At 31.5% G+C, this 26,126-nt stretch overlaps 4 protein-coding genes across 4 annotated transcripts; 2 read left to right on the top strand and 2 right to left on the bottom strand.

The window, feature by feature from the left end:
• Positions 1–9,145: 9,145 nt before the first annotated feature.
• On the bottom strand, positions 9,146–14,515 carry LOC114129693 (uncharacterized). The gene is made up of 2 exons (XM_027994493.2): positions 14,356–14,515; positions 9,146–12,135 (listed from the first exon to the last, which is right to left on the bottom strand). Exons 1-2 carry the CDS (start codon positions 14,434–14,436, stop codon positions 9,151–9,153), a joined length of 3,066 nt encoding a protein of 1,021 aa, XP_027850294.2. The 5' UTR covers positions 14,437–14,515; the 3' UTR covers positions 9,146–9,150.
• Positions 14,516–17,652: 3,137 nt separating this feature from the next.
• Positions 17,653–18,800, bottom strand: LOC114129689 (uncharacterized). Its single transcript, XM_027994489.2, has 2 exons — positions 18,722–18,800; positions 17,653–18,641 (listed from the first exon to the last, which is right to left on the bottom strand). Exons 1-2 carry the CDS (start codon positions 18,770–18,772, stop codon positions 17,820–17,822), a joined length of 873 nt encoding a protein of 290 aa, XP_027850290.2. The 5' UTR covers positions 18,773–18,800; the 3' UTR covers positions 17,653–17,819.
• A 1,193-nt stretch (positions 18,801–19,993) lies between these two features.
• Positions 19,994–20,710, top strand: LOC114129691 (uncharacterized). The gene is made up of 2 exons (XM_027994491.2): positions 19,994–20,105; positions 20,229–20,710. The coding sequence occupies exons 1-2, from the start codon at positions 20,055–20,057 to the stop codon at positions 20,523–20,525; spliced, it is 348 nt and encodes a 115-aa protein (XP_027850292.2). The 5' UTR covers positions 19,994–20,054; the 3' UTR covers positions 20,526–20,710.
• A 3,635-nt stretch (positions 20,711–24,345) lies between these two features.
• On the top strand, positions 24,346–25,681 carry LOC114129682 (uncharacterized). The gene is made up of 2 exons (XM_027994482.2): positions 24,346–24,518; positions 24,753–25,681. Exons 1-2 carry the CDS (start codon positions 24,465–24,467, stop codon positions 25,641–25,643), a joined length of 945 nt encoding a protein of 314 aa, XP_027850283.2. The 5' UTR covers positions 24,346–24,464; the 3' UTR covers positions 25,644–25,681.
• The last annotated feature ends 445 nt before the right edge of the window (positions 25,682–26,126 follow it).

Here is a 26,126-nt window from a genome sequence, read left to right as displayed (position 1 = left end):
CAAATACAAAATATTATATATATATAATGTAATGTTTCCTATTGTCAATTCATATACATATGTATAATAGGTATCTAATGCTTTACATTGGGTTTTTAGGGAGAGAAATCTTATTGTATACAATGTATATTATAATAATTTGTTCATCTTCCACCTCAATAAACTAGTCTTAAGGTACTTTCTGTTTGAATTTGAGTCCAATATTTACCTAGGTACTAACTTTGACAAATTATTATGATACGACAAAAGAATATTTTAAATATTTTGCGAATTTCTTACACACCTATTTGATAATATACTGTATATATATTGGTATAGTACCAATATACGGCAATCCACGAATGATCAAAATTTTAATCATTTTCTTTAAATTATAATAATTTTTTAAATTAAAAAATGTTATGTATACATATTATATACCATATGGTCTTTTATTAATTTACGCTATCTGACGTATTAGTACTAATGACGCAAACATGAACATCACTGTAAGTGATGAATTATTATAACACTTATTATAATTTAAATGTCGGGTTTTTTGAAAAATTTATCATTAAAATGTGCAAGATGTGCACCAACAACTTACAACGAAACATCACAAGACGTCTATGAAAATAAAAATAAAATACATAATATCCAAAGCGCGGTCATGGTAATAATAATGGTGCACGGCCTTGACGAGGCCGTACCTATCTACACGCGACTACAACATCTGCGCGAGAGAGGAAAAACAACAAAATACTGTTTGGAATTATTGTTGCCGTATTGCCGAACACTTTCAACTCGTTTGTGTACGGAAATGTCTATTACCGTAAAAACAACGATGTATTATCATCATATTATTATACACTGTTTGTGTGTCGTGGTGGTACTAATTAATATAACACGAACTGCAGTGCTTACTTTGACGTCCAATAAAAACAAGTTTACACAAAACGTGATAATTCGAGCGCTTTGACTACCATGCCAAAGAAACAACCGAAAGAAACAAACTAAACGTACATGTTCGACATCGTGATGTGGGGAGGATAGATAAGTGACTAATTTAAAAAAAATTTTAAAAAAATATAAAAACGAATTTGCAATTATTTTTAATTAATTTACACTACTATCAACGGGTGGTAGGTGGTATTAATTTGAAGTCAATCGGAAAAAGTAGTGAGGCATAACTTCATATAATTATACCTAACGTAGATATCGATGTCGTTGTAATTTCGTTGCCCTATCATGGCTGTCGTTTGAACGTAAAGACGAAATGGGAACGGCTCTTGCGACCGATCAGGCATTAGTCTATAAGTGAATCCAGTAATACAGTACCATTTTGGTATCAGTATAACGCTTATAAGTACACCATAATAAAATATGATTTCAAAACCGTAGAAAAATTGGGAAATAAATTAATACTTTATCAGATCTACGCACGAATAATACAATTGTTTTATTCTGCCAACGTAAAATAAAACCTTATTATTTGCCAACTCAATTCAGTTATTTTGAGTTTTGAATGAGATTAACCATTTTTAAAACTAGTTTACCTAGACACTCTTGAAAAAATTTAAATTTAGCTACATAATATTATAATTTAAATTGTTTTGGTCAAAAGTTATATTTGTTTAGTTTAAAGCTTTTAATATATAGCTATTTAGGTATATATTTGACTTGACGTATCAAGATATCTTGATTAAAAATTAATAGTATAAAATAAACAAATGTAATATCTTATCGGAATGACAAGAGAATTATATTCCATCTATTATAACACGTCATATGCACTGCGCATTGCATCGACTTTCGTCATAGTTGAATTTCGTTCGTCATTATTAGACGTATTTTGGTGTTGAAAACAGTTTAGTGGTAAATTTAATGATTATATTACAATAAAATGATTTTCAACCACCAAAACATAATAATAAGTAACATTTTTATTGGTTAAAACGTTTGATAGTATTATGATAATATTAGAGTAGGTATTTGCTTAATTTATACATTACAATTTGTTATGGGGGGGAGGGAAAATGCCCTATCGTCAACCACTCCTTCTTTTAAGGTAAAGAGACTTGTAGACCAATCTAACTCATAAAGTAATATACTCACATTATATAATATTACCCTATGACCTAGCTTCGCCGTTACAGTTGAAAAACGACCAGTAAAAAACCGCAGGGTCAAGTTGTCACTGTTCTCAGATATCGCTTGACTCGTTTTTGTAGCGAGTAAACGTACCGTGCGATTTATAATGTACAATATTTATATTATTTTAGTTTTTTAAAAGAATTATTTAATATTTTTTACCCTGACCTATTATATATTTTTAAGTGGTAAAATTACGGATTTAGGCATACTGATATTATATTATATACTATTATTATACTTCTAAAAGTATTTTAGGTATACAGTATTGATGTACCTATATATTAAGATATAGTTTATTATGAATATTATGAATAACTAGGGCTGCTGCAATTTTAAAGCGTAATAATTAATATGTAACTAAAAAAGCACACAATTGTTAAAAATTAAAAAAGAAGTATGTTTAATTTTTAAAAAAGCAAAAAAATACACGACCAAAAATTAACTCGAACTAATTATAAAAACGAATAAATCAATTTAAATTAAAAAAAGAATTAATTACCATGTATTACTCTAAATTTTCAATAGTGAAACAGATTCTATATATTGTCCCAAGGAATACTTTTATGCATAAAAAATTACTCCAATGAATTGATCGGTGCAAGGAGGTTTAAAAGAGGTTCATAAGAGGTTTCTAATTACAACACTAAATCTTAAATTTTGAAATGGTCGATAGGTATCGATGTTGTAGGCATACTGACCGAATAGGACATAAGTACTACAGGCTATAATATTTAGATCGATAATTTATTAGTTTAATACATTTAATAAATAAACCGATAATGAAAACAATAATAATTCGATATTCCTAACCATTTAGTCCACATTCTGGGTTTTTACGTTTCTTATTAATTCAATTGTTTATTATTTCTATAGTAGCATAATAAATATATAAAAATTCTACAGCTAAAATAACTGAACGAAAATTATTTTCTTAAAAGCATTATTAATAATATTGTTGATATAAAATCGTAATTTAAATTAAAAAATTGTATTGTTGTTACCTTCACCTACCTATATTTAAATTAATCGAATTAATGTTTGAGTACATGCTTAATACTTAATAGTGCACTTAATAGTAAAAACTTAAAAAGTAAAAAAAAAAAAAAAAACATGTTTATAAAATTTCTTAATCATATTTTTTTTTTACAATGCACTACATGTATTGCTTTTATAGTCATATTTATTTATTTATTTATTGTTAATGTATTTATTTTGAAGTATAGCCATATCAAAAAAGTAATTATGATAGAAGTAATCAGTTTTAATAGTCAATTTTTCAATTTTTTTTTATGACGTCTAAATGGTTTTACAATGAGATACATATTATGCATTGTTATAAATAATGTAATATCTAATGTTTTTTGTCTTTATGTTCGTTACAACCAACAAACGGTAATGGTTATTAAATACATCCTAATAGCTTAATTCTGTTTTTATCTTTACAATTTAAAAAAAAAATCGTTTTCACTGTATAGATATCTATATAATATTATATCTTTCTCGGACTCCAAACGATCAAAGCGCTACCGGTGGCAGTTTGACGTGCGATTTCGTAGTCATTTACCACAATCAGCTCTTTATTCATCTCAAGACTGTCATAATAACTAAATTTCAGTAACACTTTTTACTAAGTCAAAATAACCGGTTACACAATGCATCGAACTTATTTTCATAGAACTATCGTATCAGTTACCCGGTTAAATGAACAATGCTTATACAATATAAATTACAGTGATATTCAACTCAAAAGTCGAAATGATACACAAAATAAAATAAAAATAATATCGAAAATTCACAACAATATCAGTAAACATAAGTACACAATAGAAAAATTACTGTAGAAAAAAAAATATACCAAAACACGTTTACACGTCTCACTTCAGATGAAATTCGATAGAACTCGGTAACATGCCTATCGTCGAGTTACAGAATACCCATCGGAGGTCAGAACGATAGGTAAACGACGTTAACAGATAGTCACCGGTACCAGGATCGCAGCTGAACACACGACGGTCACGGGGCCCGATCGATCGCTGGATCCGACGAAGTGACCGTGACGGCTGCGGCGGGCCAAGGATCTAGCGATCGACCGTCGCATACATTCCTAGTCGGAATTTAGATCACTAGTCGACGAAACTTGGTCGGTCAATTACTTTTTTTTTTTATATCCACGTATTCAAGTGTATCGTACGGTGTCGGCGAACGAAGCGATGTTAAAATATCGACCAAAAAATAAAAATAATAATATCATTGTCAATATTATTATGGTCGGATTGGCTTATTGCCTCACAATGTGTGGAATCTACAAATCGAAAACAGTTGATCTGAGATACTCAATACTCATATTCGGGTATTATGTTACTGTAATTGTTCGTATGTATTGTAATTAGAGCATGGACTTAATGCCCTAAAAAAAAAAAAAAAAAAAAATGATTAAATGCTCATATTATTATTATTATTATTATTATACGTAGGTATATTTTATAATTAATCATGATTAATTATATTATTATACTATTATGATTTATTAGGTGATAGTTAAGATAATAAGATCAGTCGTAGATGATTGTAAACAGTAATACAGTATAGATACCATAATGTTATTAAACATAATTATGTTTGCAATCTGCGCTATTTGGGTCTGACGAAATGATCGTCTGTTTCCAAAATATTACGATCAGAGATCGTACCGCCAAAGTATGACATGTTTGATATTAATTATTAGTGTATAATATCATACAAAATTAATATTAATTATAATAAATGTAAGTGCAGTTTTTCCAGTCTATGGAAATTTAAATTATTTTTAGGCTTTATGAAATTTTAAGAAAATAATATTAAACATATTATACTGATTTTCTCAACTTTCTATGTGTTCTGTATATTTATTTTATTTTTTATATTAATTGAATATGAACCATATAATTAACTTTTTATTCCAAAATGTATAATAATTTTAATTCACTAATAATTATTAACCCTTACACAATTTTCTACACGGAAAAATTTACCAAAATATTTTAGTTGAAAAATATTTAGTTGATTTACAAATTCACAAGTGACAATTGACAATTTAAAATTTAACACTTAAGAAAATTTAAATTTCAAATGACGCAATGACGATGACGGACACGGTATAAAGAACAAAACAGTAAAAAGAAAAGCCGATTTTCGATCACTCAGTCACTGCCATAGAGGTAGAAAAACCCGATATAGGTAAAAATAAAAATAACAGTGTAACCGCGAGCCGTTGTCCAGTGAGACCAGCAGCTGTTGTCAGGTGTAATATTGCGATAATTACTATAACAATTTAAACAATAATAAAATACTAAAATCTTTTAGTTGAAATTACTAAAATATAGGTAAAAAAAACTAAAAATATTCATTTTATAGTTAAGCTTACTATCTTAAGTTAGTATTTCTTACTATAATTTAGGCAAATTAACTAAATATTTTAGTAAATTTTTTTTCCGTGTATGATATACATTTTCTTTTTATTGTTAAACTAATTTAAAGTTAATAATAGTAATATTTTATTGCAACAAAAGCCAAAAGAGTATATAATATATTATAGATTATACTATTAAACTTACTGTGGAGTGTGGACTGTTAATTTACTTAATTATTTATTTAATTTATTTAATTCATAAAGGGACGTAGGTCGTAGAATAAATATAATTAATTACATCATAATATTATATATAGACACAACAATTTATGTTATTATTATCATAATTATAATCATGATAAAAAAAATATTTTACGAATATACCAATGTTGATTTTTTTACTGTAAGAAGACAGTGAAATTTCGAATATTGAAATAAACATGACGATATATATATTATTATAGTTACTATAGCGTTTGTTGTACCCGAGTAAAGACTCATATCGAGGAAACAATAATTATGATTACGTCGTAACATTTGTAATAATTACATTCGCATTAATCATGATTCATGATGTATGATATACCACGTTCACGAGCAAACATTTAACATGAAGATTATGAACTATCGTGTTGTACGTTTGTTTACATTGTCATACATTTATATTAATTTCAAATGCGTGATTGTGGTGAAATAGAATATTAGGGCTTGCTTATTAAAATATGATCGTCATCGTTTAAATGGCCAAAGACAAGGTTAAACAATGCCGGAATTGTGTATACGTATTAGACACATCATACATGTACACAAGTAAATTAATAATAGTAACAATAATGATTATTTTTCAAAAAAATTGAATGATAGTCATAAACAAGTGATAGTGTACTTAAAAATTAATGAGTTTGGTGTATACCCATAAGTAATTTTAATTACAAACGGGGTTTTTTTGTTTTATTTTTAATGGTTGTTATATTCTTTGAATGCGATATTATATTACTATCCCGGTGATGGTAACACGGTTATTATTTATTTGACTATCACCTTATAATCTTAAAATCGTTCAAGGTAAATTTATGGTTTCTGCAAAATTGATATAAAAATTTAGATTAACAGATAACAGAAGAAAATCAGTAAGTATACTGTATATACTAAGATATAGTATGTTTAATATTGTTTTATATAAGATTCATAAAAATGTAATCAAATTATGTACTTAAATAATCCTCAATAAACTGAACTAAATTACATTTGGGTATCATTATTTTTTATATTAATTATTAGACTATTAGAGTGTAATAATATAATTAGTAATTAATATTACAACAACATTTAAACAAAAAATAATTAATATCGTAGATAGAATAAAACTATATGACTAAATTACATAGATTGCTCAATGATAATTTTACTCTTTAGAAAAAAATCAAATGATTTTTTAGATTTATATAATGCACTATATAGTTTTGAAAAATGTATATAGTATATATGATATACGGTAAGAATTGTAAAAATGTACGGTTATAATAATTTTTTTATTTTTAATCTTTGTATACTGCATTTATTATGCTTTCCGTTGATGACCTTTTTTGAATTAAAATGAATTCATTATTATTATGTGATTCTCACTTCAAAGTTTATAATTCTAGGTAGTATACTTATTAGTTATAAATATTTTCAAAAAAAAAAAAAATAAATAAATAATAAATAAATAAAATAAACTATCAAGGACTTTGATAAACCCAGATAAAAAATATACTTATAAACTATAATAATTATACATTCTATAAACCATAATAAACACAACATTGTTTTCTATTCAGTAATATTAATAGTTAAACTTAATAATTTATTGTTTAATTATTATTAATTTATGAATACCATTATATTTTCAAGAAATTATTCGTTTAAAATGATTCATAAAATGTAAGTGTACTTTTATAATAACAGTAATTCAAAATCTAACGATTCATAATATTGTTCTATATTTTTATTGATATCAGTAGGTTATTAAACTGTTTTTAAATAATATTACCTTTAAATGTGTTGAAGAACTAATTATATGTTTTAAAATAAAAGTGTCAAACTATTATTCAATACATTAATATTATAATTTTTATTTTATTTGTATTTTTTTGTTAATTTGTCATTAAACTTAAGTGTCAAAAATAAATTACATTTATATGTATATAATTTCATACAATTATATAAATAAATATCATAAGCATTACAAAATTAGTAAATAATATTTTAATGGTTTAATGTGAAACAAATTCAATTTCTCTTTTTGTAAAAATTATAAATAAATAATAAAAATATAAAAATAATTACATTATATTACAAGTATTAGGTAAAGCTTAAGTGTTACAGTATAAAACATAGATATCCAATATTTTGAAAATATTTCTAGTTAGAAATTAGTTAACTCCAAAATAAGTAAGTTAGTATAATTACATGCTATAATATCTTAATAGTTAGTATCGTTATATTGTTTGTGTTTTTATAACAAACTATCCACTTTTATAATAATACTGTTGTAAGAAATGCATGATGTAGTATTTATTTGGTTGAATTTTTTTCTCATTTGATGGGAGTTGTTTGTTTTTTGGGGAACACGTATACTGTAGTTGTTCCTGTGGCATTTTCCGGATGAATTATTTTTAGGTTTGAATCGGTTTCAGAATTGTTTTCATTCGTTTGAGTTTGGGGATCTTCTGAAGAAAAATTCAACACTGTTACTGTGTCATAACTTTTATCGAACTGGCGTGTTTTATCGCCCGGAATCGGTGTTGAATTGCTGATGGTGGTGAAATTGTCAAAGCGATCGGTGGCGACACACGGCAAACCGAGTCCAACTGGTACCACTGGGGCTCGGGGAATGGATTGAGGAGATTGGACGTTTTCAACGAAAGTGAGTAGCGCGGTTCTGGGAGTGTCACTCAGCAGGCGGGGGTTGGCCGTCAGGAACGCGATGAACGCCGAAAGCAACGTCCCGGGAAGGGTGAGGATCAGGCAGGATGACTTGTTGAGTGCCGATATCAGTAAGGCGACCGTTGAAGGCGTGAGCGCGGGCAGCGCGGGTCCGGTGACGAGGGCGCCAAATAGCTCCGTGACGATCGGGGCCGGTATGGCGCATAGGAACTTTGGTGACACGGTACACAGTGCCTCTACGAATGCGACAAGTGTGCCGGGTGGCAGGGTTTGAAGCAGTGTAGGCATAGAGGACAGGATGGCCAGGAACTTAAGGAGCGTGCATGACAAAATGGAACCAAGGATGGCGGGGGATGACGCTAAAAACCGGAGAAGGTCGACCAGGACGGACAGCGGAAGGTCGGTAAATATATTGGGGAACGCGACGAGCACGTTGATGAGACCGTCGAGCGTGGGCGGCGGGAGTGAGGCGAACGCCTGCTGCGAACGGAAAACTCCTAGCAACAGGGCAGAGACCGTATCTGGCGGGAGGGAGACCAGGACGCGGGGTTGGGCTTCTGCGATTGAAATCAACAGGTGAGCGACGGCGGTAGGCCGCAGTAACTCGAGCGCTAGCCGCGAAGAGGCGACCGCCTTCAAGAACGACAGCAACAGACCGGGTGGCAAATTCTGGAGTAGGAGTCGTGACGATGCCGCCTTGATTACGATCGTGTTGAGCGTGTCACCAACCAGGGCGTCGAGGACCGCGGAGCCGTGGCAGCGACGCGCAGCAACGAAGCGACCACGGTTGGCCGGAGCTCGTGCACAGTCTTCGGGTCGGACAGCGCCGCCAGCAGAGCGCACAGGGCCATTGCCGGTACAGCGCGAACCGACTCGGGTTCGGCCGCGGACAGCAGCGAAACGATGAGGGAAACATCGATCCGTTTCAGCGTGGATGGTGTCAGCGCCAAGTTGGTGCAAAAGTCGGCTAGCGTGTCGGGTGGCACAGACGTGGCCATTAGCTCGGGCGCAGACGACAGCAGACCCAGCAACGAGTCGAGCATGGCGGCCGGTGCTGCTTCCATTAGGCACAACGACGAGGACAGGGTGGCGATTAACGCGGCTAGGCACTTGGACGGGAGGCCGCCGACCACGGCTCTTGCACCGATCGTTTCTAGTAGACCGGTCAGTATGGCTTCCGGTACGGCGCACAGAAGACACGGCGACGCCGAGTTTGCAGACGCCAACAGGTAGACGATTTTCTCGCAAGGCATGGCGGCAAACCGGTTCGTAATCGCCGTCAGCAGGTTAACGAATACCATCGGTGGCATTCCGATCAGCAGTCCGCGGTAAGCGTTCAACAGGTCCACTAGGTTTTCCGCGTCCGTCGACGTCAGTCCGTTCGTCACCACGTCCGGAGACGTCAGCGAAGTCAACAGCGCCAACACCGCGGTCGTCGGTATCGAGCGCGAAGCGGTCGGCGCGGCAGCGTGCAACGCTACCAAAAACCTCACGAAACAGTCTACCGGAATGGACGTTAAGAGCTGTTTGTTAGCCGATAGCGAGACCACCAGGTCGACAACAACTCTGGGTTCTAAAGTGCTGAGCGCGGTCTTAGACGTTGACAGAAACTCCAACAGGTCTCGTATCGTCACGTGATCCATAACGGATAGCAGACGTGGACACATCGAGATGGCGGTTATCAATTCGGCCAGACACTCGGGGCTCAGGCCATCCAGCGCATCGGACGAACCTAACGATTTGGCTATCTCACCGATAGACTCAGGCGGTAGTGAACACAGTGCGGATGACGAAAGCGACTGGGTGGCGACGATCAGTTTGATCTGCTCTTCTAACGGTACCGCGAACGGCGACTTGACGATCGCTTCGAACAGGGCAGTCAAGGTTTTCACAGGCAGCTGAGCCAAGAAACAACGGACTTTGGACAGAAAGCTCACCAAAGACGTCAATTCGGCCGGTGGCAACGAAACGAGTGCTGCGGCGTCCGTTCCGAGAAACTCGGTGAACTCGGCTATCGCGCATGGTGGAATTGCGCAGAACGCGTCCGAATTTTGATTTTCGATTTGAGTCAACAAGTCCAAGAGCAACGCGAGCGGGATTTCAGACAAGCGGTCGGGCATCGAGAACAGTTGCGTCAGTATGTCCACGTAGACGGAGTTCGGGGTCGCTTGTAACGCGCCGGGAACGGAAACGAGCGTGGCGAGCACGTTTACGATCTGAGCGCCCGACAGCGCGGACGTAAGATACGGACAACACGCGATACTCGAGAGGAGTTTTGAAAAATGATTAGAATCAAGCGCCCTCAGCGAGGACGTGGAAATGAGCGGCGACAACAGTTTTCTGATATTTTCGGCCGGAATCTCCGTCATCACGCACGAGGCGGTCACGGAATGGACGAAATCGACAATATCCGACAGCGGTAGGGCATTCAAGAGCGTCTCATTAGACACTGCGAACGCCACGGTCAGGTTCACACAGCTCGCCGGCAATTCTGCCAAAAACGATCGGGTTTTGCACAGTATGCCGATCAACTTGACGCCGTTCTCGACCGACAGCGCATCGGTCACCTCGGGTGAGGTCAATCGCGTCGCGTACGCTGACCGGACGCACGCGGGTATGTCGCCGATCAGACCGGGCGACGTGCATGTGACGCCGTACAGCAGGCCGACGATCGCTTCGGCGGTGACGACGTCAGTCAGAGCGGCCGACGACAGGTCTGTCAACAGCTGGACGAGTGCGGCTGGCGGGATCGCGGACAGGACGCCGGCCGGTGACAGCGCTGTAAGCAGCGGAGTGATCTTGGCGGGCTTCAACGAGCTCAGGGAAAATGGCGGCCGGGTCAAGACGGCCACCAAGTCGGCCAGGGCTGTGGCTGGTATTTGATGGCCAGCCACGGCGAACGGTCCCAGGAGAGCGTCCACGGCGTCCGTCGGAACGCAGCCGAGCAGGGCGGGAACGGTTTCGGACAGCCGGCACAGAAAAGCGATCGTTTGTGAGGCGGACACCGTGTGGTTGCCGACGGTCGGCGAAAGCGCGATGGTCCTGACGAGTTCGACCAGGTCGGCGGGATTGGTCGAAAATGCCAACGGACATTTGGCGGACACGAACGCGTCAACGACGGTCGATATTTCGGCGGGCGTGAGCGAGCCAAACGCTTTGGGTGACAACACACGACCGATGAGCGACGCTCTGACGGCGGGCGATAGCCGGCACAACACGGTCGACGATATCTTGGTCAAGAGGCACAGGATCGTGGACGGCGGCAGGGCGTCCGCGATTTTCGGGCTCAGGAATATCGCGGTTATCAGCTCGGAGACGGTGCGGTCGGGCACGACTTTCAGCAGAGACGGCGACGCGCACAGCGTGTCGACCAGACGTGCGACGTTCGGCGGTTCGATGGAGTTCAACAGCGACGGCCGTCTAGACAGTTCGTCCAAAACGTTGAAAACCGTCGGCGGTGGCAGATAGGAAAGCAAAAACCGCGACGTCTGCAGAGCGTTCACCAGCAACACTATCGCGTGCACCGCGGGCGTGGGTAGCTCCGTTTCCGTGCCGGACAACATGGCCAGTTCCGACGGCGAAATGCCACCATACGAAAAATCGGAAGCAGCCGGCGATGACGCGTCATACTTAGAAGGCTGCAATATCAGTGTCGTCGTAGTCGTGTTGTTCGCACAGTCGAAACCCTAGAACACGGTGATATCGTTTAATATTAGCGAATAACCGACTATTAACAATAATCAGGAGATAAGCATGCAGTACATTATTAATAATGTACAGCGTATAAGAATCAAAGCAGTGTAAAATAATTTTTAGTTAATGTTTACTATCGATACAACGTTGAATTTTCTATTATTCCCAATGGCCTTGAATGACTTAAGTTTTTAGCATATACAATAATTTATTATTAACTATTCAAACAAAAAGGCTACCTGGCTGTTTATATATTTATGAATAATATTCTTCGAAATTTAGTATTCGTGAAGACGACGTGTAGTTCATCTATTATGAAGGACAAATAAGTCATTACATATATATTTGTCTACAACTATTTCCTTGTAATAGTTTTTATTTTCTCTAAATTTAAAAAATCATTAAAAAATATATACTACTAAATCATTATAGGTATCTAAAATATATAATATTCACACCGATATTATACTTATCCTCAGTAAAAACAATTAAGTAGTAAATTAATCCGCAACGAATTTTGAACTATAATACTATTATCAAATCGATACTTTAGGCAGTAGGTCAATATTAGCTTATTAACGGAACATCAAAATTAAATTTAATATTGACCTATAACCTACAGTACTGCGATATAACTCGAGAGGCGTTTAACTCTCTACTAAAATGATTCAGGTTTTAGCGTTTCAATACAATATACCCACACACGTTGTTTCATGCAAAAGAATAAAATATTGAAAATCTAATAAAACCGAAAAAAAATTCTTTCGAAAAAATATCAACATACGTAGTTCCTGACTTACCAAGTGTTGATTATCAAAACGACTATTTCATACAATAATAAAGTACATAGAGATAACAATCGAATATAATAAAGTGACATTCACTTGTCTACAAAAATTCGATACTTATATAATAAATTTTTTATATTCACGCTCACTAATTCATTACAAATCAGTTGTACTACATTATTGTGGAATTTCGACAGTATGTTGATGTAATATTTGAGTTAGGTATTCAAAATAAAAATGTACTTAATTTTTTGTTTAGGTAGTTTACTAATTAATACTATTGGTTAAGAAACTAAATCGATATGAAGGTAAATATTATTCTTTTGTATGTTTTTAATAGATAAAATGCATATCACACAGCAGTATCTTAATATAATTTATAATATTTATGGATGGAACTTAATTCTCGTATTTAGTAAACATTCAATATAATATATGTTTATAAGTATAATGTTGAAAATATATTATGAAATATTTAAAAAAAAATGATCGATACCTACTCATTATTTTTTGTTATTAATTTGAATAACCCTACGGATATTAAAGTTATAATGGCTTTTTTAAACGACTGGTTCCTCATTATAGGTAACATATAATATCAGTTAAATACATTGGTAAATGGTATATACTATATAGGACGGTAAGTAAGTACCATACAGTAAACACTTCAAAACCGGAAATTAAATTTGTAAAATCACACGTCACACTCGACCAAATGTACTATTTCCATTTATGATATTATAATTATCACAAATGCCAATGAGTAAACAACCCAGATACATGAACATATTCTCTAAATCCATAATTTTGTACAATAACTGATAAAAAAAATATTATTGATATGGTTTTAAAATTTAAGCTAATACAATTAATTATCTGGTGATACATTAGCTTAAAATTAAATTAAAAGAGTAATTTATGGGAAATCCACACGATTAAGGACTAAAACGAATTATTCTACTATAAGCGAGATGAAATTTAAGTCAGTAAAATCAGAAACAAAATAAAATAAAATAAACTTTAAATAACAACTATTATTAGTAATGAAAAACATTAGGTAAACTCTGTGTATAAATAAAATAAAATAAAATATAAATAATAGTTTATGCATCATATTTATTTACCTCAGATTAAGGAGTGCCTAAAGAAGTACAAATCATTGTCACGTTTAGGTCACTCACTAACAATAATAATAATATTAACTTAAATTATAACCATCTACTAGACGCAAGTTATAAAATCTTAAATACTAATTATTAATTTATAATATTGCTATGTAATAGAAACCCAATTGCTTGGTTTAATGGGCAGTACCTATTTTATATGAATATATTGCAGTTTTCAAAACTCGTAAAAATATTTAAAGACGATAAAAGATGATAAAGTTTTAGTTCAAATATTAATAATAATAATATCATCACTCACCTTTAATTTCAACAGTAATATTACGACGCATGTGATTTCCGTTAATCGTTTCATTTTTATTGTACGCAATTGTTGGACCATTCATACATGAATGTCCGGGTCCGAGATTTGACATGTACTTATAAATAAAAAGTCGAGCAGTTTGTAAATCTAAAAGATAATGGCGCTTATTGTCTGATAGTTGTGTAAAATTGTTGATTTAACCATGAGAAGTGTGCACTGTGCAAGCAGTGATTTTTATCGCGAGTTTAATCATTTCTTCTTCGATAATATTATAATATATGGTAAAATCAGAAAAAAACGTATAATAATTTATCGATAGGCAATAAAAAAGGCATGGTTGTAATTGAGTAGTTGAATTATTATTGTCGTGGCCTCTTGCGTCAGTGAATGTAACTGACAAACATTTTAAAATATCGAAATAAACAAATAAACGCTCGACAGAATAATATTGATAAGTTTCGTCTGTGTTGGGATATTGGATTTATGTATACATTATGTTTTAGAAGGTTTTTTTTACCATTAGCATAAAGTTTAATATAGTAACTATAGTTGGTACTTATACACATTACTCAGTACCTATATGTAGCTTATGGTATCAGAATAACCATAATATATTGCGTTTTTTTTCATATAAATATTTAATATTTTGGGTAATAATAATATTATTTATCATTTTAGTAAATTGTTTAGTTTTTAGTTAAAACTCGGTCATAAATATTAAAATTTTTTAATGCCGCCGACACTTGATTTTTTAATAATTTGAACGAGTCGATTTTTCGAACGTGAAATCTAGTCATTACGTCATTCATTTTATGAGTATGCATTATGAATTTATATCTTACTCGCGTGTAATCGTACTATGTATAGTAATATCACACACTTTTTAACATTATATTAAAAATATTAATATAATTCGAATGATCCTTACATATATTTTTTCGATAAAGATTTTATAAATACTTTATAACTTCTGATTACATCTCATAAACGCACAATTAATGACAAAATAAAGCCAGTATTTAATGTCGAGCGATTTTTGTAATTTATTTGCATTTCATAATAATTTTAAGGCAGAACAAAATTTAAAACTATAAAATAACGATGAAATAAAACCATTACAAGATCAACCGCAAATCACAAGTACAATATTATTACATAATCAAGGCGAGACAACTAGTTATAATTTTTAAGGATTTAAGTTGTATAATAAATTAATCATGTTTATTTATTGAGAACCGAGCTCTGGGTTGATCAATACCAATGAAAACCAACGCCATTTTATTTCGATAGTTTTATGTTTGAGAGACCGAAACTGAAACCACGAAAAAAAATCTCCCTTATACATTCCTACAGGTTATCATTAGCAAATATAAAATATTAAGTTGAAAATTGATAACATAAACTAATTAAGATTTGTGATGGAGAAAATTAAAAATTAAAAAGACAAAGCTAGTAAATTATTTGAAATATTATATTATAATACTAATTTGTTAAGTTTGTTTTATTGGGGAAAAGAATTTTTTACAATTAAAAACAATACACTGTTTTTTAAAAAGTATAAAAACGGTTTAGTTTGAACGTATGTATGATTTGTGATCAGAGATAAAAAAGGATATAAATATAATATGTGCTAAGTTTAAAAACCAATAATTATAGGCATTATTTCAACCTTGTTTTACTTTTAAAGTTTATTTTATAAACATAATAATATTATTATAATATGTAAATAATATATAATTTAATGTATGGGTTTTCTTCATTGGATTCACTACATTGTACAAAACAAATTTAAATGAAGAGAAATCTTACTTTTTATCATATTATAATTCTATTTTATTATTAATAGAAAAAAAATGAATTTACAAATTCTAAATTAATAAAATACCTAGGTACTTATTGCTTATGACTTTAAGTCAACATCAGTCATGACAATAGCTTGATTTGATATACCTACCTATATTGTTGGTTTTATATATTCTACTATAGTCTATAATATTATAATTTAATATATTATATTTTTAATTTACAATTCCAAGTTGTCTTAAAATTAATTTAAAGTATCTTAAATACAACTATAGTTAATAAGTTACTACTATAAGAATTAATTATTTTATTCTAAACTATAATAGAAAACAAAATTCATACTTTTTTTGAAGATGAAATATAAAATGTATTTTTTTATTAAATTATTCAAGCTTTTTATAAAAAAACATGGACTATCAATATCTGCAACTTTGTTGTACACATTTTAAATGAGTATACTTATATTAGTATGAATAATTCTAATAAATCATATTGAATATTATTTTTAAAACTGAAAAGCAATATCATTTATGAAGTTTTTTGTTTTATGTTTATAAAAATGTTTTATAATTAAGAAGATACATAATAGTATTACCTACAAAATGTATTTTAATACGACTACACTGTAAAATATAATTAGATAAAGTAGTAAAAAAATAAAAATATAAAATATGTAGCAACAAATAATCAATCGACTTGAACTGTAAAAATTTCGATATATACCTAGTAGTAAAACCGTAATTTCTAAATTTAGGTACCTACGATGTTACGTATCTTTTTTTTAAACATTGAAATTCATAAACCTATTGAGTATTCATGGATTAAATTTACATCAATAGTATGCATGTACATTCACATAACATGATTTAGATAATATTAATAGGTAATATAATTATTGCCTAAATTATTTTAACGTTTATCAGTGAATGAATCGTTTTAACCATAGACGGTTATCAAAATACTGTAATTCCAAAACATAACTTGGTTTCGCTCAACTATAGCTTTAATTTAACATTAAAAAATAGAGAAATAGTTACTCAATAGTTAACACATATTAATTTTAATTAAAAAAAAAGTAACTTCGCGACTCATAATTTGGTTATTTAAGTGTTATTTAATGGGTATTCGTTGATTGTCCACTTGTATTAGATATTTAGATGACAATATTTATTCACGTGTATGTAGAACACCGATCAAAAAAGTATTAATTTGAACATTTTCAATTTCATTATTCTCGATCTATATTATTTTACCATAACACCCATATAGATTCACGGAATAGATAGGTTTTAAATTATAAAAAATATATAGGACGAGTATAAAAAATGTGAATATATATTATATTGAAGCCTCTCCTCAATAACGATAAAATTGTTAAAATTGTTAATAAATACTATTTCAGAATAGTAACTGGACATAATATAATAACCAAAATGCAAATGAAATTATATTTACTTACTATGTTGTGAAATAAATAAAATAAAACCAATCTAATAATTATGACGAGTGATTTATATTATAGGTAAGTTGGTAAGTAGTACTAAGTACATATAACATTTGTCATTAAACAGAATAAATTCATTGTTAGTAACAAAAAAAAAAAATATTTAACGTATAGATGTTAACAATATTAATTGAGTGGTGATGTCATTGACAAACTAACAGACGCATGGCACTTTAGCAACAATTGGTGGTTGGTTGCATGGACCTGGTGGTGGGTAGCACGGTGCTGGACATGGACACGGTGATGGAATCAAAAACAATTGAGGTAGACCAACCGGAGTTTGGTAAACGATATCAGGTTTTTGGATGTACAGACCGGGATTGAAGAACACCTTTGGCAATGGCGCGGGTGGCAACACGACTGGTGGAGTCGGTAACGGTGGAGGTAAAGCAAAGAATATTTTGTTTGGATCGGGAGCCGGTGCACATGTGATAGATTGTTCCTTAATTACATTTCCATCGTTGATGACGATTGGGCCGGGTGCCGCTCCTGGAAGTATGATGGGTGCGGGAGCTGGGCTTTGAGTCAGTTTGACGAGCAAGTTAGCCGCTGGACCGGCGGGAACAACGATTGGCGCTATCTTTCCGGCTACTGACGGCAATTGGACTATCAATGGTCCTGGTGCTGGTCCTGGAGCTATGACTTGAGGTGCGGGTGCGGGGACCGACAGGGTTGTAGCTACGGTGGGGGCTGGTCCAAAGACTGGTTTCAGTGGGGGTGGGACGGGGAGTGTGGCAAGGGGTGAAACAGGTGCCGCTGCTTTAAGAGTAGCTAATAAAGAGGCTAGAACCGCTGGACTAATTGGTGGAGATGGTATGCATGATGGTACAGGTGGGACTGGGAGACATGGGGCTGGTAATGGTAGGGGTGGTAAAGGAAGGGCTGGAAGACATGGGGCTGGTAATGGTAGGGGTGGTAAAGGTAGGGCTGGTAGACATGGAGGAGGTAATGGACATCCACATGGTATTGCTTCGACCTTATTATGATTGAAAAATAGAACAATTATACTTTTTTGTTGATTATAATGTAATTAATATTATTAATTTAATTGCTTACCTTAGCCAAACAAACCACCGCCAAAGCGGCTATAAATCCAAAACTATTCATAATTTATGATATTACTAAAGGACAAATACTATTAATAATTCTCTTAAAACATTAGTATTGGCTCTTATATACTTAAAAATATTTGTGTTTGTCTTACTTCCACGTTCCTTTAACCTGATTACCAATGTTTATGAATTGATACGGTCGATATAATTGACAGTATATTATTGTTAGTTAAAAAAGCATGACCAGTCATTATCAAATTGATTGCAACGTTTTAAAATCATCATAAAATTATCATACACTTATTATTTTATTATTAATAATCATGTAAGTAGTAATACGAGATTATTATGTTTAAAAATTTTAAAATGTAATGCTGCGTACTTTAATTAAAAAAAATATTTTTGAATTTAGTGTTGTTACTGAAGATTTCTTTGATCTTTATTTGATGTTTTTTTTTTTTTTAATTAAAATGCTATAAATAAATAAATTATTAGAAAAATGTTCTAGGTCTATAAAAATTAAATTAATTTAAATTAACACTCTTTATTTGCAATAGGATAATATCGGATTATATTTTATGACATAAAATTTAAAATTCATAAGTATATTTTATTAATAATTTAGTTGAGTAGTATCTATTGCATCATCAATAATAATTTAATTATATTGTAAAGGCTAAGGATCAAATTCGTGGTGTTTTCAAAAACTAGGTACTTACTGAGAAATCAAAAATATGACTAAGTTAAAAAAATGTTTGCCGGACGACTTATTGTTTCCGTCTTATTGACGCATAGTATAGAGGTCACACTTAAGGACGAAAAGTCCTTGTGTACAATTTACTGTCAATGATATGAAGATATAATGTTTAAAACCACTAAAGGTGTATATAATATTTATTCAATTTTTTAACTACTTAGAAATTCTTTTTTCGAAAACAGACACATTGTTGACTATAGTTCATCCAAATTGTTGAAAGCTTCAACTGTTCTTAGTAATATCTCAATTTGTATTTTTTTTTTTTTTTTAAGTAAGGGCCAAATTATTATTGCTTTTTCCATATTAATTCGGAGACATAAATAAATGTATTAATAATTTATTTATATAAATATGCAAATTTCTATTATAAACGTACAGTATATTAACCTTATCTAATCAATGACTAATTTATAGTTTACAAACAACAAAATTGATAACTTGTTGATTGTACTGTTCTAATCAGTTACAGAAAAAGTACTGATGTGGATAATAAAACAATAATGTTAAAGTATAAAAGCCTAACCGGATAAATGGTTTTTACGCAATATTCGACGTCGGTTAACCGTCCACTTATCACAAAATGACGATATTTAGAGCCGTCGTAGCTTTGGTGGTGATTTGTTCGACCATGGTAAGGAATAGTATGTATGTATAATGTATATTGTATATATATTATATTTAATAGGTATATATATATATAATATAGCAGAGAAAAAAATCATAAAACTAATTTATTTTATTTTATGTTAATAAGGTCATAGCTGACTATACAGATCCCAAAGAACCACCACTATCATTGTTACCGGAAAACCCATTTTCAGGTCAATTTCCGGATCCTTGCAAAAGTCTTCTTTTTCCATTTTCATTTCCTTTGCCAGAACTCATCAACAACTTTCCACCCCCAATTTTTTCGACCTTGTTACCGTTCCCTTTTTCTAAACCAGGTTTCAAATTTCCACCTTCATTACTGACACCAGATGTACCCGTAGAATCACTACCAGCAACACTGGAAACACTACTACCAGCTGGACCAGAACCGCTTCCTGCTTAAGAGTTAAGACACATTATAATTCGTTTCCAACAGACATAACCACATTGTTATAATGAGCGTCACACCAATTTTAATTATCAAGATTATAATATAATATTAATAAAAGCATAACAAATAACATTTAACCAATTCTTAATTATACTTAAATAGGTAGGTGTGTGCATATTTTTTATTAGCTCAATAAATTATGTTATACTACACATCTTATTTATTATAAATATATGTATTATTTTATTTTATAAAATTAAACTAGATACAGATTGGAATTTTGTAAGTCAATTCAATATACCAGTATTTATACATACAATATTTAATAATATTATATCGCGAACACGAGAAAACATTTATGATATCGTTTACCATAAACCATTGATCGTTATACCATCATTAATTCTATGGCATTGCAGTTATTTCTAATTTTCTGACAAAGCCATCAAGTAAGTTTTGTAATAGAGTAAGCATCGATTGTACTTCGTTATAAAGTAGTCACTGTAATCGTAATGGGTGTCTTAAATTTTAGTTCAATGATACATTTTTGTGTACGATGAAAAACAATTGTGTGTGCGAAGGCAGTCTAATTATTTAGTAATAAAGATTAACAAATTATTATTTTAATTATTAATAATAATTATTAACATATTATATTACATAATAATTTATTATGATTTAAACAAATGTTTGACTTTTACTTTCCCCCAATTATTTAAAAAAACAAAATAGGTACTGAGTATCTACTTTTAATTTTTACCACTCAAAAATATCAACTAGATCGAATTTTCTACTAGAATTTTCCCTCAAATTAGATAATCAGAGTATTTTTTTTACTACAAACGTATATTAAAACACAAAATTAAACAAACACATGTCATCGTAAAATTATGTATTCATAAATTATGTATATTTTTATTTATTACCTATACGTACTTAAATTTATTTTTAATAAATAATTGAATGTTTTCTAATACTAGATAGTGCCAATTTTAAAATTTTAAAAAAATTTAGAAATTAATGTAAAAAAAAAAGAAAATTTGAGTTAAGTATATTCATTGTAATAGTTGTATTTATATTTTATACTTAATACATGTCATATGCATATGTTCTATAGAGTTCAAGACGTCGTCCAATATAATTTTGTCACATTTGCAATATAACTTGAAAAATGAATACAAAATAAGAAATAAGAACTCTAGTTAAATTATTTTATTGAAAAATCTATTTACCCCTAATCATAATAAATAATATTTTAATAATTCCAATTTTTATTTTGCAATAAATAAAAAAACAAAGTTACAATGTACCTATAATACACACTTAATGAATAGATAATTTATTAATCTACTTTTAAAGAACATTAAAAATGTAGGGAAAAATTCTTTTGAACATTTAATTCATAAACAGTAGGTATACAAACATTGGGTACATAATACAGATATGTACACACAATACTTATTCTTATTCTTATTTTGTATCTAAATAATAATTATATTAAAAATTTCGAATTCAATTAATAAATAATACGTTATCATAGATTTTGTGATAGATTTGTATACGATACTTCTAATTTAAAAAATCAGAAAAAAACCGATTGGGCACTATTATTTGATTTTAATTACGTTATATTTGGAATAATTGTTATTTATAAGACTTAGGTATGCAGTATTATAATTTATATTATACACAGCGTCATTGACCGTTGAATAATAAAAAATAATCACAATCGTTTTAGAGTGCATTAGGTATCAGGTATGCTGTTGTACACATGTTTTGGATGAATGTAAAAACACAAAACAATAAACTGTTCAAAATAGCAATAGGAACTACACCGTTCTTATAAACAGACAATGCAGACAGGTTCACTATAGTAACGGAAAATAACGTTGTTATGACTCACAAATAGGAGTAAAGTTATAACAATACATTTCAAAGGAAAAACATAAAAAATATAGATGATAAATTAATATTTAAGAGATTTGATAAAACATGGAAAATTTTTAATTTAGTCTATTTCCCTAATTTTCGTTACCTATTATATTATTATCGATTAAAATAAAATTATATTTGTAATATAAATGTACACCGCAGTAATAATTTTACTTCTGCAGTATAATATGCATTTGAATATTTTATTGTGACACGAAACATTTTTACTGAAGCATTGATAAATCATAATGAATCTTAGTTATTTAAATGATGTTGAGACTTATTGATATAATAAATAAAATTAAAAACATAAATATCACGTAACAAGTATTACATTTAATTAATTGATTTGTGACTACTAAATAACTAAAATTACATAATAATATGCTTAATTAGTTTTGTTAATCGTATACTTCTAAAAAGTAAGAATTTATAATATTTTAAGAAAAGTGTCGAATACATTTTTGATCTATCAATATTTCGCACAGCTTTAAGAATTTTCTAATTTGACATTTGAAAATTAAAAATGATTAATACATAATTAAAATAGTATTGTCATAGAGCTCAATGTGCTGAAACATTTTTGAAACTATAAATAAATGAAAAAAAAAAAAAATACTTAATAGTTTTGATTTATGAATAAGCCATCAAAGTGATTAATAATAATTAATAATGACCAATTTAATGTAGATGTTGTTTAAGTTATTAATTTGCATTCGTAATGTAGATGTATTTTTTTAGATTATGTCAAAAATAATATTGATAAACATCGGGAACTCATTTAGAAAATCCCCATAAGCACAACGTAGAATTATTATTGTAATTAAGGAGAATTTTTTTCAATTTTTTTTTCTTATTTTCCTTTTTATATTTATTACTATTAAAAATTAAATAATTTATTATATATAATAAATTTTAGTAAAATTTTAAATATTATCTCGGGAAACAAAAGTTTTAAAATTTATTATTATAATTTATTTCAAATGAAAATTTTTGTCATTTTTTTGAATGTTGATTGATATCAAATTAATTTCTATAATATATATTATATTATTTATAGATAAACATTATATTTTTTACGATTCATACTCTAAACCGTTAACATAAACTTTATATTTTTTTTTAAATATAGATAGTTACTTATTGAATAGAACAAATTATTTTGTAATTGATATTAGTTATAAAATAGAGCATACAATATTATCGGCATAGTTAAAAGAGATAACTAAATACATACACTTGAAATATTTATGTATTTCATTTAAAAAATGAAATAAAATGTTTGAATATTATATAACAATAATAGTTCCAAGTTTCATAAAAATAAATTTATTGTGTATCTATGTAGTATCTTTTTTTATTTTTTCTTCGAAATAATATAGTAGTGAAATTTATGGCTTTATTATATATAGGCAGTATGAATGTGATTATTTTATGTAAAATTATTAAAGCCAAATATTGACAGTTCTACATTTTTGAAAAAAGTACTTATAATTACAATTTATAAATAGATAATTGATAAATATAGAGCTAATTACGAGTGAATAATATATATATATATAGGTAGTCATATTAATCCTTGAAATTGTACGAATATCACAATGAATAATTTTTATTACTATTATTTTAAATACAAACCGTTAGAAATTTGTTTTTGTTGTTTTTTTAGGTTTATTATTATAAAAGTTGACTTCATGCATTTTCGTATCTACAAGAAATCAATTATTAACAACAACACAAAACAAGATTGGTAGGTACACAATTTTAGAAAACAACATTATTGCTATCTTATCTATAGGATTGGTCTGTCGTCTACAGATATACTAGACGATTTTTCAGTCATTGGTATATCGTCACACTCGTTTACCGTTGCATCACGTACAACGGACCTACACTCGTGGAATCGTCTTCATTTATCACCTCATTATATCCAATGAATTCCAAATTACATATATAAGGAAGTGTGAATCACATTATAAGTGCATTAAGATTAAGCTCGTTATCCAGTCAAGTCTTGGGATGAAGTGGTCGACTTTAGTTGCCTGCTTGATTGTGTGCCTCTTGGATTTTAAGGTAATAATATCACTGTGAAATTTCAAGCGATTAAAACACAAACAATAAATTGTTTTTAATGTTTTAACCTATTGTCCTGTCGTATCAATAATATTGTTGTAAATACTACATAATTATCGAACATTGATAAAAAAAATATCTTTTATGTCAACCTATGTATTATACAATTATTTCTCGAATAAGAAATTAAATATTGACAATTATTTATTTCAAACATTTATCTTTTTTAATTAGGTTTCCGATGGGATTTCCCCGGTTCCTTGTTCCCAAGCTGGCTCAGATCTACAAGACAGCTTCGTAGATGTGGATCAGCCTCCAGTTTTACCCTCGCCATTAGCCCCCCTGTTGTCCACTTTGTGTTCGTCGTCAACACTCAAAGCCCTACCACCTTCAGCGCTCGTGTCAATTGTTAATATACTGTCAGCAACGCCCGAACTTTTCAAAACATTGCCACCGCCTACGCTCGTAGCCTTGTTGAGCGCTGTCTCGTCGTCATCTGAGGTGCTAAATGAATTGTCACCAATCTCTCTTCTCGTCTTGCTCGCCGCCGTCTCTTCAACAACACCCACATCAATTTCTTCTGTACCACGCACTGTGCTGTTTCCGTTATTGAAAACTTTGACTTCTTCCGGTCTGCTTCCGCCACCTGGTTCCGTACAGCCGAACACAGTTTTCACACAACTACCACCCTTGCCGCCACCTGCGCCACAAATCATAGTTCCCGGTCCACCTCGAGGTCCATTGTATATAAATCTACCAAAAAAATTGCCTAGACCACCGCCGATTATCGTACCGACTGGACCTCCACCATCTATCATCGTGTCTATCCCTCAACCATATCCAGCACCGCCACCTTTAATCATGCCATACGGTACCCCAGGTCCAATAGTGATTAATGAAGGACAGAACACCTGTCCTCCGTCCACCCAAACAGTGTTATCCGCCCCTGAATCGCCAAAAATATTTTTTACCACACATCCGTCAAAATCATGTTTCAACTCGATCGATGGTAAAAAATCGCCACAAGACTATTGTCAACCACAGTTTGAAATTCCTAAAGTGTATGCCTTACCACCCGGTGTTTTGCCAAACCAATATTTCCAAATTGATAAAAGAAGTGCTTAAACACTCATTGTTTTCAATATTTAAAACCACTTGTAAATCTTAATAATGTAAATAAATCATGAAAATTTTGATTGAAAAATGTTTATTTATTTTTAATTACGTTTTGAAAGGGAGATATGAGAATTATATTTAATGTTACGTCCGGCCACATCGATATATACATCAACCAGGGAATGAATCCGTTGTGATTTTAGTGTATATTAAAACAATTTTTATAATGGCAACTTGCATAAAATTAAATATTTAAGCTTATAATTACGAGGTTCAAGCAGTGTTACGGCCTGATTACAAAAATACGGATATCGAGACCGTGAGTGATGTTACGACCAGCTTCTGAATGTATCGAATATCCCTAACCGACTGTATAGCTCTTGTCTCGGTCTCCCTTTTATATGATCATCATAAGGAGTGGGTGGTGACTGTTAATATGGGGGGTCTTGAAAATGTATTTATGTATTTTTGTCGAGTCTCATCGATAAGACA

The sequence above is a fragment of the Aphis gossypii genome, chromosome 1, assembly GCF_020184175.1.
Source record: "Aphis gossypii isolate Hap1 chromosome 1, ASM2018417v2, whole genome shotgun sequence".
NCBI lineage: Eukaryota > Metazoa > Arthropoda > Insecta > Hemiptera > Aphididae > Aphis > Aphis gossypii.
The sequence above is the reverse complement of the archived record's forward strand: the minus strand, read 5'-3'. Positions and strand labels throughout refer to the sequence as shown.

Coding starts and splice junctions, on each gene's coding strand:
- LOC114129682 (XM_027994482.2), top strand. CDS start 24,465: ATGAAGTGGTCGACTTTAGTTGCCTGCTTGATTGTGTGCCTCTTGGAT. Junction 24,519..24,752: donor TGTGCCTCTTGGATTTTAAG/GTAATAATATCA, acceptor TTTTTTAATTAG/GTTTCCGATGGGATTTCCCC.
- LOC114129689 (XM_027994489.2), bottom strand. CDS start 18,772: ATGAATAGTTTTGGATTTATAGCCGCTTTGGCGGTGGTTTGTTTGGCT. Junction 18,642..18,721: donor CGGTGGTTTGTTTGGCTAAG/GTAAGCAATTAA, acceptor AATCATAATAAG/GTCGAAGCAATACCATGTGG.
- LOC114129693 (XM_027994493.2), bottom strand. CDS start 14,436: ATGGTCCAACAATTGCGTACAATAAAAATGAAACGATTAACGGAAATC. Junction 12,136..14,355: donor TATTACTGTTGAAATTAAAG/GTGAGTGATGAT, acceptor ACCGTGTTCTAG/GGTTTCGACTGTGCGAACAA.
- LOC114129691 (XM_027994491.2), top strand. CDS start 20,055: ATGACGATATTTAGAGCCGTCGTAGCTTTGGTGGTGATTTGTTCGACC. Junction 20,106..20,228: donor TGGTGATTTGTTCGACCATG/GTAAGGAATAGT, acceptor TATGTTAATAAG/GTCATAGCTGACTATACAGA.